This window comes from Erithacus rubecula (assembly GCF_903797595.1).
Source record: "Erithacus rubecula genome assembly, chromosome: 3".
Classification (NCBI taxonomy): Eukaryota; Metazoa; Chordata; class Aves; order Passeriformes; family Muscicapidae; genus Erithacus; species Erithacus rubecula.
This window is the reverse complement of record NC_136689.1, coordinates 110,796,779-110,810,728: the sequence shown is the minus strand read 5'-3', so window position 1 is coordinate 110,810,728 and position 13,950 is coordinate 110,796,779. Positions and strand designations below refer to the sequence as shown.

At 39.4% G+C, this 13,950-nt stretch overlaps 1 protein-coding gene across 1 annotated transcript; it reads left to right on the top strand.

Moving 5' to 3' along the window:
- Positions 1-5,389: 5,389 nt before the first annotated feature.
- LOC306799035 (epidermal retinol dehydrogenase 2-like) lies at positions 5,390-13,097 on the top strand (the record flags this gene model as incomplete). Its single annotated transcript, XM_079299551.1, has 6 exons — positions 5,390-5,707; positions 8,794-8,925; positions 10,365-10,464; positions 11,251-11,395; positions 12,343-12,465; positions 12,985-13,097. 6 exons carry the CDS (start codon positions 5,390-5,392, stop codon positions 13,076-13,078), a joined length of 912 nt encoding a protein of 303 aa, XP_079155677.1. The 3' UTR covers positions 13,079-13,097.
- Between the last annotated feature and the right edge of the window lie 853 nt (positions 13,098-13,950).

The following is a 13,950-nucleotide window of genomic DNA, read 5'->3' as shown; positions in this document are numbered from 1 at the left end:
TAAACATGGACATTTTCTTGTTATTATATCAATTCACTAACTTCAACAAATGCTAGTGAGCCATGGAGAGGTTCTTTTTTCTTACCAGTCTTTATCAGTGCTAAACAGTTTGCCTTTTGAGGAATTATGTATATTTGGGAGGTTTTTTTCTTCCTCTAAATATAGAATTGGAAATTACCACATGATTTAAACAACTCCATTACATCCTAGCATTGATTTTATATCCAAGCATTTTGAATGTCAAATAAAATTCTTCCAAAAATTCATCAGAGACCTAAAGAACTGTTAGACCCTGCACAAATTAGCTTCGTCAGAAAATGTTAAAATATCACTCATCTGTATTTCTCAAAGAATTTCTTTATCACATCTGTTTACAGCATGTGAATGGCTTATATTAAATTTTAGAAAGATAAACCCAAGTCATTCAGCTGCCCAGTAAGATAATTATTTATCAAGTACTTTAATAAAGTAATCCTATTCTCCTAAATCCATATTTTTCTTTTTGGCAGAATAATTTAAAGTTTCACATGCTGATAATACACAAATGACTTATTAATTTATTTATAAATACTTAATAAAAGTTTATTAAAAGCTGTGGAATACAATACTTACCAGTAATTAATAACATGTATTTAGAAAACCGATTGCACCACAGAAGTGAAGATACTTTTCGATACCATTCATCTCAGCACCTTGCAAGTTAGCATCTTCACATTTTTAGTGACAAAAAGTATTTCTCCTTATATAATACACCAGAAATATTAAAAAGGTCCAGCTGGCTTGAGGACAAGAGCAGTTCGCTAACTCTAATCATTACTACCAATCAAAAGGTAAATAAAATGAATTATACTTAATGATTATTTTGCTCATAACAAAAGGATTGTGAATTATTTCAATAGACTTCCTGGATAGACTTGAGAGGCTCAATTTGATATGCCTCTGTGCTGGTTTTGGCTGGAGTAGTTTTCTTCACAGGGATTGATTTGGGGCTTGGGTTTGGATTTTGTGCTGAACACAGTGTTGTTAATGTAGAGATGCTTTGGTTGTTGCTGAGCAGGACTTACCCAGAGCCAAGGCCTTTTCTGCTTCTCCTGCTGCCAGAGTGCATGGCAGTGCATGGGAGGAGACAGGGACAGAACAGGTCACCCCAACTGACCAAGGAGATATTCCAGACCCTGTGAGATCATGTCCAGACAATGTGGGGAGAAGGAGGAGGAGGAGGGCCTTTGGTGAGATGGCATTTGTTTTCCCAAATAACCATTACACATGATGGGGCCCTGCTCTCCTGGAGATGGTTAAGCACTTGCCTGCCCATGGGAAACAGTGAATTAATTCCTTGCTTTCCTTTGCTTGTGGGCACAGCTTTTGCTTTCTGTATTAAACTGTCTTTATCTCAAGAGTTTTCTAGTTTTTGCACTCCAGTTCTCTCCCTGGTCCCACTGGTAGGGAGTGAGCAAACAGCTGCATGGGGCATGGCTGATGTCTGGGGTTAAACCACAACTGCCTCTTATGACATCTCTTAACTTTAAATCTCTTAACTTTAAACTCATTAAATGGAGGGTGTATGCAAAGTGTACAGAGGTGAACAGACATGTTGATGAACTGTCATTTTCAGATGTTCTTGGTTGTGTGGTTATCCCTGCTCTTGACATACTTAGTGATGTACTTTTAACTTTTAGATTGGTCTATTTGTGCATTTGCCCTGTTTCCTATGTTTAATGGATTTGTTATAATTAAAACAAAAGCAAGACTTGTGAAGGTCTGTTACTGGAAGGTAAATAATAAAAATATCACTCACACAACTATTTCTGTGGCTTCTCTAGCTGCAGCAGTTTTTTGTTGTTGAGGTTTTCTTTTCAATGCAGTCAAATGTAGATGAGTTTCTGGTACAAATTCAAAGCTAATTGCAGAGAATGATAAGTTTGGGGCAAGTGACCCATTACAGACCATACATCAGTCAAGAGAATAAGTTTCTGACTGACAACAAAATTCAATGTTTTGAAACTCTGCGACAAAACTGAGACAAAAAGCCACACAAATACTTAATTTCAAAAATGCTAAATAATTCTCTAAAGGAATCATCAAATCTAGCTGAAATGCAAATGAAATCTAGCAGAATGCAAATATCCTAAATCACTCTGCACTCCCCCGGACACTTGTCACTTACCATGTCCACTCTGTACCTCAAGATAGCAATGAGCTGTAACATTCCACTACCACACCAAAGTGTATCATTCAGGGATATAAATTATTAATCATCATTGTCATTCTCATCACTTATAGGATGATAGCTGGCTGCTCCTTAGGTCAGTTCAGCATAAGAGTGAGGAAGTCTTGTGTTTTCATACTTGCCTAAGCACGTGCTTTGGAAACAGGCTCCTCCTGACAGCTTAGAGCTTACCAAGTTCTGGATGCAACACCATTCCTTACAGGTGTTGTTCACCTGAACGTATCATCATAAAAAACAAGCATCTTCCCTTCTTTGTTTCATAATCAGGAATTCATTGCTAGATCGTTTCAGCTTGTCCTCACCATAATCTGCTGCTTTTGCCATGTAATTACTGATTGCAGCATGAGACACTTGCAGTTAGGTTACCCACCTGTTTTGCATTTCCTGGCACCTTGTTTGGATCCACAACTCACTGAGGCTTTGAGATCTGCCTTCATCCTCTGTGGGTGTATTTCAGCTTCCCATTTGGCTGGTACATAAATAGAATATTCAACAGTTAACTGTGCATGGAAACACATTCCTTCCATACAACTGTTTACACTGACAGAGTACAGTTTTCCACCAGTTTTTCTTGGTGTAAATTACATCACATTTTGGGTGTTATCATTTTATCTCAGCTTAACAGAAAAATATCTTATGAATCCACATAAATTTCAGTTTGGATGGTGTATAAAACACAGATGTGTACATCAGAGCACACTGTGAATTTATTCCATTTTTATTTTTCCGTTTATGACTTGCCAATAAACAAGACCTCTAATGTAAATCATTTGAAATGCAAATTACACCAAATAAGTAGCATTCTTTCCATTGCCTTTTTACATAAAAAGGCAATGGCGTGTGTGGAAGATGTCATGGTCATTGAGACAAGCTGATGTCTCAAGCAGGAGAAGCACATTCTTACAGACCTAGGCATGTGTGCGGCTTTCTATTAAAAAATACTAATGATACAGTGGTGCAGGACTGTAGCTTTAGAGTTGGGAACCCAGGTATGGGAAACTGAGGACCCAGAAAAGAATTTTAAAGATGTGAATTGATAATCAGGGGATTCACTGATTTAAGAGTCACACTTATGATCATCATCTGCCTTTTGCTCCCATGCCGGCAAGCCGGAGAACAGTTATTTATGATATAAAATAAGAAGTGTTGAAGTAGTGTTTAACTTTGTACCTCCAGCGAAGAAGCAGCAGCAGAGGGAGGAGAGAGCAGTTGCCCTCCGAGCCCTTGGCCAAGAGGGATGGAGCGGGCAGGAGGGACGGAGAGACGGAACGGATGGAGCGGCTTGGAGGGAAGGAGAGATCAGGAGGGATGGAGCCAGAGGAGCCGGCCGGGCACGGGAGGCAGCAGCAGCAGCAGCAGCAGCAGCAGCAGCAGCAGCAGCAGCAGCGGGATGTCCCGGCTGGGAGAGGGCTCTGCCGCCCGGCAGGAGCCCTGGGAAGCCCCGGGAAGCCGCCCCGGCTCGGTGCCCCGTGCCGCAGAGCCGGGCGCTCCCGCACCCGCCCAGCCGGGAAGCGCCGCCCGCCCGGCCCGCACCCGCACTCCCGGGCCGCCCCCGCACGGAGCCGGGCCCTGGGGCGGGATGGGCAGGCCCAGCCCAGCCCAGCCCAGCCCAGCCCAGCCCAGCTCAGCCTGGTCCGGGCCGGCTGGCGGCTGCGGGACAGTCGGGAGCCGGCGGTGAGTGCGGCGGGAGCTGGCGCAGGGAAGGGGCGAGGATGTGACTGCTGGGGCAGAGTCGGGAGGGACCACAGAGTTCTGTCCTATCCTATCCTATCCTATCCTATCCTATCCTCTCCTATCCTATCCTATCCTATCCTATCCTATCCTATCCTATCCTATCCTATCCTATCCTATCCTATCCTATCCTATCCTATCCTATCCTATCCTATCCTATCCTATCCTATCCTATCCTATCCTATCCTATCCTATCCTATCCTATCCTATCCTATCCTATCCTATCCTATCCTATATCCTATCCTATCCTATCCTATCCTATCCTATCCTATATCCTATCCTATCCTATATCCTATCCTATCCTATCCTATATCCTATCCTATCCTATCCTATATCCTATCCTATCCTATATCCTATCCTATCCTATATCCTATCCTATCCTATCCTATATCCTATCCTATCCTATATCCTATCCTATCCTATCCTATATCCTATCCTATCCTATCCTATCCTATCCTATCCTATCCTATCCTATCCTATCCTATATCCTATCCTATCCTATCCTATCCTATCCTATCCTATCCTATCCTATCCTATCCTATCCTATCCTATCCTATCCTATCCTATCCTATATCCTATCCTATCCTATATCCTATCCTATCCTATCCTATCCTATCCTATCCTATCCTATCCTATCCTATCCTATCCTATCCTATATCCTATCCTATCCTATATCCTATCCTATCCTATCCTATCCTATCCTATCCTATCCTATCCTATCCTATCCTATCCTATCCTATCCTATCCTATCCTATCCTATCCATCAGGACGGTGTGGGAGCTTTGTTCCTGAGCCTCTCCTGTCCCGTCTTGAGTACTATAAAGGGAGTGGTGCTGCCTAATGCAGGATGAACACCAATGCTTACAAGTGCCAGGGCCAGGCTTTTCCCTGGGGCTGGGAAATTGCTGGCAAATGGGAATAATACATTGTGTGATGTCAGCTGCTGGAAAATACACTTAGTGTGGGAATATCCCAGTTGAATGAGTTCTGAAACAGGCACACATTTCCTGCTGAGGAGGACTCCTTCCTTCCTAAGGTTCATATCACACCAGCATGTTCAGTACTTTTTTGTTCAGCTAGCATCACCTTGCTGGGAAAACAAAGGGCTCGGCAGCTACTACTGCAACATACTTGCCTAAAATGCATGTCCCTAAATGTTTTTAAAAACAGAGTTGGAAGGTGAGGAGCCTGGGATAGAACAGGTCCATAGGATCTAGAGGAAGACATTTGCTCTAATCCTACTAGTAAGGCAGCTTTCACAAACAAAATATTTAATAATGTGTTTTTCACCTGCACAGAAGAGCACTGCAAAAGAACTTGCTGTTTGAAGGTCAACCTCTTCTTTCTTTCAGTCAGTATCCCGCTATCGTAACGTGTTGTGTTTCTGGATTTCCACAACAGAAGACTGGTGCTTGTACCTGAGAAATCATGAGATGCATCAAGAAGTTACTCCAGTACCTGAAATTTTTATTTTTTTTACTTATTGAGAACACCATCTCTTTATTTTCTCGACGCAAAAAAAGTTTTATTGGTGAAATAGTACTTATTACTGGCTCTGCAAATGGGATTGGAAGGCAGGTTGCCTTAAAATTGGCTCCTTTGGGAGTAACCTTGGTTCTTTGGGACATCGATGATGAAGGCAACAAAGAAACAAGCAGATTAGCCCAGCAAAATGGAGCCAACCGGGTGTTTGTCTACCACTGTGACTGCAGCAATAGGGAGGAGGTCTATGAACAGGCAGACAAGGTAAGATCTGCATTTTTGCTTCTTTTAATACATTATCCTATGGAGTACATTGCTGTTTATTGCTAGAAACCATACTATTCCCTAGAGGGAAGTAATCATGTAGGGCAATGTCTTTCTCCTTTAGCATAGTTTCTAGATGGAACTTAAACTATAGTTGCTGCAAAGTAACAGTTTAATCAGTTCTGTTGAGATTTATTCACTTCTGTTCTTCATTGTGACACAGGAATGTTTAGATTAAGAGCATGGTGAAACATGCAGCAGAGATTATCTCCAAATATTAACCTATTTAGGCTTTCAGATTTTTTTAAGGTATCAATATATAATTTAAAAAGAAAAGAAAAGTCGATATTGTAAAAGAGCTCAATTTCCAATGGATCTCTTCTGCTGTGCTGACATAGCTTTGTAAACTATTACAGTACTATTATTATTATTGTCAGTGTTCAGAATTGGACATTGAAATAGCATGATTCATTTTTACCTTTCCATAAAATGCTAGAAAATGCTTTCCAGTGTACCTTTACTTGAAATCCAGTTGGCCACTCTACAACTTCAACAAATTGTAAACTTCGGTTAAATTCTCAGCATATGTGCTTATATACATGTGCTTATATACTCTTATGTCACATCTTTGACATTCTATGTCTGTAGGAATACATCAGAGGAATTAGCTACATTATTTAATTCTATAAATGATGATAGATCGTTTCAGAATAGACTTAAAATATAACATTAATTTTCTATGAGTTGTGGGTGGAAAAGTGAAGACATGGGAGGCTCAGCTCTTTGCTTTGAGGTTGTTGTTTCTAGTTTTAACCTAATCAGATTAAGTCTTTCTGAGCAAGGTTATGAAAGTGTGAAAAACCTTTTTTCCTCAAGAAATGTTCTTGAGGAAAAGTACTTCTAATAGGTAAATTGAATTCAGAAACACCAAGCATCTGAAACTTCAATCCTCATGTTTGAAAATCAGAAAGGATTTCTTTTACCCGTACTCGTAAGTAGAATGTGGGCCACATATCATTTCACTGTAAAGAAAAAATTAATAATATTTTGAAATTATTTGTTTGCTCTTACTTCAGCAAAATCTCAAAAGCTTTGTTTTGTGCCCCCCAGTAATTTTCAATCTCCAAACACATTAACCAAATCACCCACGGGATTCCAGCCTGTGGAATTTGCTGTGCCCAAATCAGCAAACACTGTTCTGAAGTGCACAGACTGACCTGACAACAGAAACTTAAAGAGTAGTTCAATATTTTAAAATTGCTGTTAGGGTGCCAAATTATTGTTAACAACAATTACATATTCACATATACTTTTATGCATTGTTCTGTCCTGCTAGAGACAGAAATCTTCTTAGATGAAGAGTTTTCCAATTCTGGCTCTCCTCTACTCTTGGAATTATCTGCAAACTTTTTGATTGGTAATATGAAAAGACTTGAGCTTGGACACAGAAGAGAAAGCAAGAGCAAGAAATTTAAATTAATTTTTCATTTAGTATAATCACTGCTGAAAAACATAAGTATTTTCCCATAGTGTAAATATTGTTTCTAGGAAACAAAAGAGATCATTGAAATCTCTAAAGAAGAGGTTTTACAACAAACTGGTCAAGTGAACAACAACTAATTCTCAGAAACAAGAGGTGTCCACCTGGGAATTCTGAAGGCAATCAGACATGGATCTGGTGGGCTAGAAATGCAGAATGTGTCTTTTTCTATAATAGGTGATCAAGCATAGTAAATCTGCCAGTCTTAGAGGGCACTTGAGAGAACACACACACACACTAGGAACCTGTCTAACAGAAAACTAGAAGAAATTATGATAACAGAAGAATTAACACACCTAAAAAATGCACAATGTAGAATAATCAGCTTGACTTTTTCTAAATGGAAGCCAAGCTTCACCCATATTTTGTAGTAGTCAGTAAACAGGACAGCCATGAAAATAAAATACTGCCATTGGTGAAGATATCTTGTCATGAAAAGGAAAAGAGGATCATCATATGGCCTGACTAAAAGAGTGGGGAGGAAGTACAGATGTGTTCCTCAAAGGAAGGATTGAGTATTCCTGCCATACTGAACAGTGTCTAGATTTGCATTCATTTGTGCAGGTGGAAAGGTGCAAGTATCTGAGCCCTGCTTGTCAATGAGAAGGCCTAAACCTGGCACAGCTGCAGAAATATCAAACAAATCTTCACTGAATGCTAAGGCTCCCTCAGAGAGCCAAAGGAAGGTCAGATGTTGGGACACCAGATCCAATCACCTGTTTCCAAATTGCCAGACATGTGGGATTTTAACATTTTTCTAGCCATAACATAATTTTTGATACCTCAGATAATCATCCACATTTAGCAGAGAAATCTCTGAGACTGATTCTTCATACTGTGAGTAAATCTTGGCCACCTGCTTTGATATAAATCCAAATCATGAAACAAAATCTTTTGATTTGATTTCAAAAACAATCCTGAATTGAGCTAAGGATGATTTTATCTACCTATTTTATGGTAGATGTCATCGTGCTCAGGGGATTGGTATCCCCCAGTTATCTGAGCTGAATTCTTTCCAGCTCAGTAGAAATTATATAGAAAAGGGGTTGAGCAGGCTTGGCAGAGGAATGCAGGTTTTTATACCAAAATACCAAAAATAGGGGACTGGAAATATTCAGATTGCAATCAAAGCCTGCTCACAGTGCACACTAAAGCTTCAGAACATTTGACCTTTGGGTTCTTTGGAAGCCAAAATTATTCTGGAGTTCAGGGAGCAATTACACCAATCTGGGGAGGGGGGCAAGTTGGAGAATCATTGGGATATATTAAAGACAATGATATAGTTATCTCAAAAGATCTGACGTTGCAGCATTTGAAAAGTTGAGACCTTAGAGCCTGGATCCTTTTTTCACTGCTTTCCATCATGAGACAAGTCTGGGGGGCTTAGATGGACCTTTGATCTGATGCAATACAACACTTCTTGCATACTTGGGTTTTCATACTTATCACTTATTGCAAAGGCTACTAAACATTCTCATAAATGAAGCACAAGTGGCAGGGATACCTTCTAAAGGTTTCTGTTTATCTTTATTTTCTTTTTATTCAGGTTAAAAAAGAAGTTGGGGATGTTACTATTCTAATCAATAATGCTGGAATAGTGATTGCGAAAAAGTTCTGTGATCATACAGATGAAGATTTTGAAAAGACCCTCAGAATCAACTTCTTTTCTCAAATCTGGGTAAAGTTTTTGTCAGTTTTTTACTCTCAAGTGACCAAAAGGTATAGACAAGTATTTTGGTGTTAAAACCACAATGGTGGCATCTGCCTTGTAAACTAAGCTTGCAATAGGGATGTGAAGGACCTTGACTGGGGCAATACATGTTTTCATGATCATCCTGCAACTGCAGACAGTCTCCCCAGTATGTCTCAGTAATGTTAACACAAACCTGCCTGGGCACTCTGCTCAATCAGAGTTTCTGCAGCTGTATCATGAAACAGGCCCCACCTGCAACAGCTGAGCTTGAAGGCAGTGCTGACACGATGGCATGTGACTTCTCTGCTCCTTTTGTTTCCTGGCATCTGACAGCTTTGCCTAAGAGACTTGCAGCATTCAGGGAGACACAACCACAGTTTACTGGCAGACTGAGCAGTGTTACATCTGGAGTTGGGCTCCTTGGTTTTAAAGGTCTCTTCCAGCCTAAATGATTCTGTGATTTTATGCTGCACAAGTTGGTCTTCAGGCTGTGATTTGATTTGTAGTCACCATCTGATTGAAGTACATAGAAAATTAATTTGCTTTATTACCTCTGAAGGAATTCACAATTCTTTGGGGTCTCAGTAGATTTAGGAGGGCTTTATTGTGAGTCAGTAGTACTATTGCCCCCTCTTGTACTTTTTGTTTATATGCCTGAGTGAACAGCCTCCATTGCAGACCAACAGAGCCTGGTAACTCCTTGTAAATAGGCAGTTCTCAATGGAAAATCCGTGCAGATGGAAATTCTCTAATGATTCACCAGCCACACTGCATCCTCCCACCAAATACTTGAGGAAAACAGACTGAGAGAGGTGTTCTCCCTGACAAATCTGAAGAAACCCAGGGCAGGAGGAAAGTGATGAAGTGATGGCACTTACATCTGGAGTCCAATAGGATTCCTCAGCTACTGGGGAAAAAAAAAAAAAAAAGTTACTGCTCTTGTCTCTTTTTTTTATCTTCCCCTTTGTAAAACACAAGCATTCTTCCCATTAAGCATCACCCACATTGGTGTCCTGGAGAGCTGGAATTGGCAGCCAGTCCAGCTTGTAACAAAAAGGGCCCACAGACAGCTGAACTCTCTCCATGTGCTGACTTCTAGCTCCCTCTTGTGTACCAAACCTCTGGTGATAGACAAACTGTGAGGAACCAGGAAAACAGAGAAAACACCAACTTTCTTACTTTTAATAATATGATTGTAATGCTGTTAGATCTTCAGAGACAGAGGGCAGACATTCAAAAAATTGTTGTCTCTCATTTAAAAACTGTTACAGAGATAAAATGACATTTGGGCTTCTTGTGTATTGGAAACTCAGAAAGCAAGTAGGGATAAAAGACCCAGGAACACCCTAATATTGGAATTAATCACTTTGGTTATGCCTATTTATAAAGGAGATTTTAAAATAAATATATTTTCATTCCTTTAGACTCTCAAGGCCTTTCTTCCAGCCATGGTGGCCTCTAACCGTGGGCACCTGGTTAGCACAGCAAGTGCAGCTGGATTAATAGGACTCTACAGGGCATCAGGTAATTATTGTCAACTTTCATTACAAATTAGATATACATACTAATCAGTTCTCTTGGACACTTCAGAAACGCTTGCCTTTGGCAGCCTGCACTGGCAAGGATCTGTGGTTGCCAAAAGAAGAAAACTAGAATAATTTTGCCGGTAGAAATATCTGATGGTCACTTGCTCCATATACCCAGATAAAAACAGGCCCAGATTAGGTCAAGTTGCACATGGTTGTGTAAGTGCAAATTTTAATAAACACCAAAGATGGAGTTGATCAAAACATAAAAAAAAGATCAGCTTCAGTCTTCCTGGGCAAACAAAATGGTGTTGCAACTGCAGAGCAAATATGAAGTAATTGGCTATAGCAGAATTTGTAAGTAGGGTGGTTTTATTTTTCCACTAGAAATAGTTTTTCTGAAATGTAACCTGTGATATTAAAAGTTGAAGACATTCTGAACTGAAAGAATGCCTGGTTGGTAAATGAGTACCTGGAAACTTACAGAAAATGCTGAATAAGCTCATTTGCCTACATCTTTCTCTAGTGCACTGGAAAAGAAAAAAAAGCCCCCGCTGAAGAGGATTTATTTTATCCTTGGGCAACTGTGCATTATTCAGGGGAAGAGCCATTAATCTCCAGAGTTAGGATCACCAGTATGCTTCAAATACTAATTACAAGATTGTCAATGACAACTAAATTATATTGTAGCTTAAATAGTATTACAAATAATTCAGTTCTCTATATAGGTTTTACTGTGGTGCTTTTCAAAACTTTGGATATTTCTCTCTTATTCACTTTCTAGATTATTGTGCAAGTAAGAGTGCAATCATTGGAATGATGGAATCCATAAATTCAGAACTGTATCATGGAGGAAAACGTGGCATTAAAACCACAATCATTTGCCCTTATTTTATTAGTACTGGGTTAAGCAAAGGCTTCAAAAGCAAGTAAGTAAAGATTAGATTTGTCTATTTCATATGTAAAATATAATTGTCACTCACTGGATATATCATATTCAAGTTTTGGTCGGTAGATTGGATTTTCAATTCAGTATTTTTTCCCCTTTGACACAGACAACTAAGACTTTTGACATAAAGAAATGCAAGTCCTGCATACAGTCAATAAAAAGAACTGAGTAACAGCCTCACAGTCAAGGAACAGTTGGGAATACACAGCCATATTTAAGGGTTAAGGGAACCTTATTTATCAGGAGAGTGCTGATGCTCTCTGCCCCAGGTAATTTTGGCAGTGTAATTACAGATATGGCTGTCAGGATACCCATGACCTGTCCTGATTAGCTGTGCCCTGTGCTGGCAGGCACTGTACTTCTGAGTGAGAACAGCTGTGGTGATGCCATCAGGTGGGTGGCTCTGTGGCTGCAGTGATGGGAGAGGCTGCAAGCACTGAAAGAGCCATTGCAGGAGTGCAGCACCAGTCATCTTGGTTTTTCAGTGCTCTGCTCCTGCTTGCACCATTCATCATGGTGCAGCAGTGTCTGTATGCAGAGCAGAGCCCTTCTCCTGGCTGCTGACAAACATGGTCCTGGTCCATTTGGCTGTCACCTCAGCACTGACAGCAGAGAAACACTGCTGGAGAGCAATGATGCATAGAACAGCACACAGTATGGCTAAGTCTGGAAGTCTCCAAAGCTGCAGTCAGTGTGGGCATCAACTTCATTGTGGTCAGCTTACAAAAAGGTCATTAAATTCCCAGCATCATCAAAGTGTTTTCAATTTATTTGGATGATAGCACCAACAAAGTGTGGAGATTCCTTTCAAGACTACTTGAAGGGAAGGTGGGAAATGCATAAATTACTGAATTATGTATGTGTATGTGTTTATTTTGAAAGTAAAAGTTTATAATTTCACAACCCCTTTTTTTTCTTGTTTTACAGGAGACCCTGTTTGTTTCCTGTTTATGATCCAGAGTATGCAGCCAGCAGGATCGTGGATGCAATTAAAAAGGAAAAATTTTATCTGATCATGCCTCCAGCTGTATACTTACTTGGACTCAAAATGTAAGCATGTGACTTGTCTTGTAGCATTACCTTCTTTCCTGTGTCATATGCCTGTAAAATCAGCAGAAAAGTTTAGTTGAAACAGTCCTTTAGTTAATATTTCTGCAGTCAATCCAGCTTTATATAAACCTAATTTTAAAGAAACAGCAGGTTTGATGTTTTAATAGTCTAGGTGAATAACATTCCTCTGGCCTCTTCTGCCTCTAAGAAATGTTTTAAGCTGCAGTTGGATATAGAAACTACAAAAATTTTCGTGAGATTGTACACTGGAAGGATTACCTGGACTAGCACTGTCTGCTTCCAGTCCCTGCCACCACGGCAGGCTGGGCTTTCACAAAATGTCTTGGTCTGCCATTAATTTTCCTGATTTATAACATTGAAGTGTCAAATGTGCTGCTGCCAGATGTTAGAAGTACTGAGTACATAAAATTTGTCATTTTTTTTGTCATTTGTCATTTCTTTATTTATAGAGTATCTTTTAGAAGAAAAAATAGGCTAATGCAATGTTTGTCTCTTCAGTTTCCTTCCTAGAAAAGCAGTGTTACTCTTCGAGTCTTATGTTCAGTTCCCTGAGAGCATGGAAGAAGCCTATGGTCAGGAGAAAAAAGATTGAAACAAAAAGTATTCAGAAGACTTCAAGTGCCATCTAATTGTAAATATTTGCAGTAAAAAAACATGCTAAATCATATTTATTCCTTGACAAAAATTTACTTTTATTTTGCCATTTTACATTGATCAGCGTTCCAATTAATTCTTCACAACTGTCTTTTAAGTCTTCATGTTTGGCATTTTTTTGAGAAATTTTTGAAAAATCACTAAAATTCAAAATTAATTTGGTATTATGGTGAGTGTCCAAGCTACAGCATTGCATGGACTGTACTGTTTTCTGACTGACACTTCAATGAGCTATCCTGTTAATGTGGAACACAATTATGTTGTAAATCATGCAATAATAAAGACAGGAGGAATAACTCATGTATTCTTGGAAAATTACAGGTGAAATCTCTCCTTGTGTTTGGAGAGAAGCCACACCCATGTTCTTCAACTCTCTTCAGATGAAATTACAACCTAAAAGTCCAAAAGAACAAAAAACAAATCCCCAATAGCAGAACTTTGGAGATTAGTTACAAAAAATATGTGCTGGTATTTAATTGATAAAAATCAATTCTCATGGAAATTTTCAGAACATGTTAACCTGAAATGTTCATAATTGGCTTAATTTAAAAACTAATAAATTAACTGCATAGCAGCATAGTGAATCTACAAACCTAGCTTATAAAACCCTAAGGAATTACAGAGAACATTTAACAGTCATCTATTGACCATGTTTATCATCATAATTCAATTGGAATTTACTTAACTCATACTTACAGTTCCCAGATACAAATAGTTATGGTACACACTATTGAAATCCCTGTGCTTCCAAAGCATGCATGCATTCAATAAACTCTTTCATGTACCAGTAGATACTACAGGGAAGCTTTC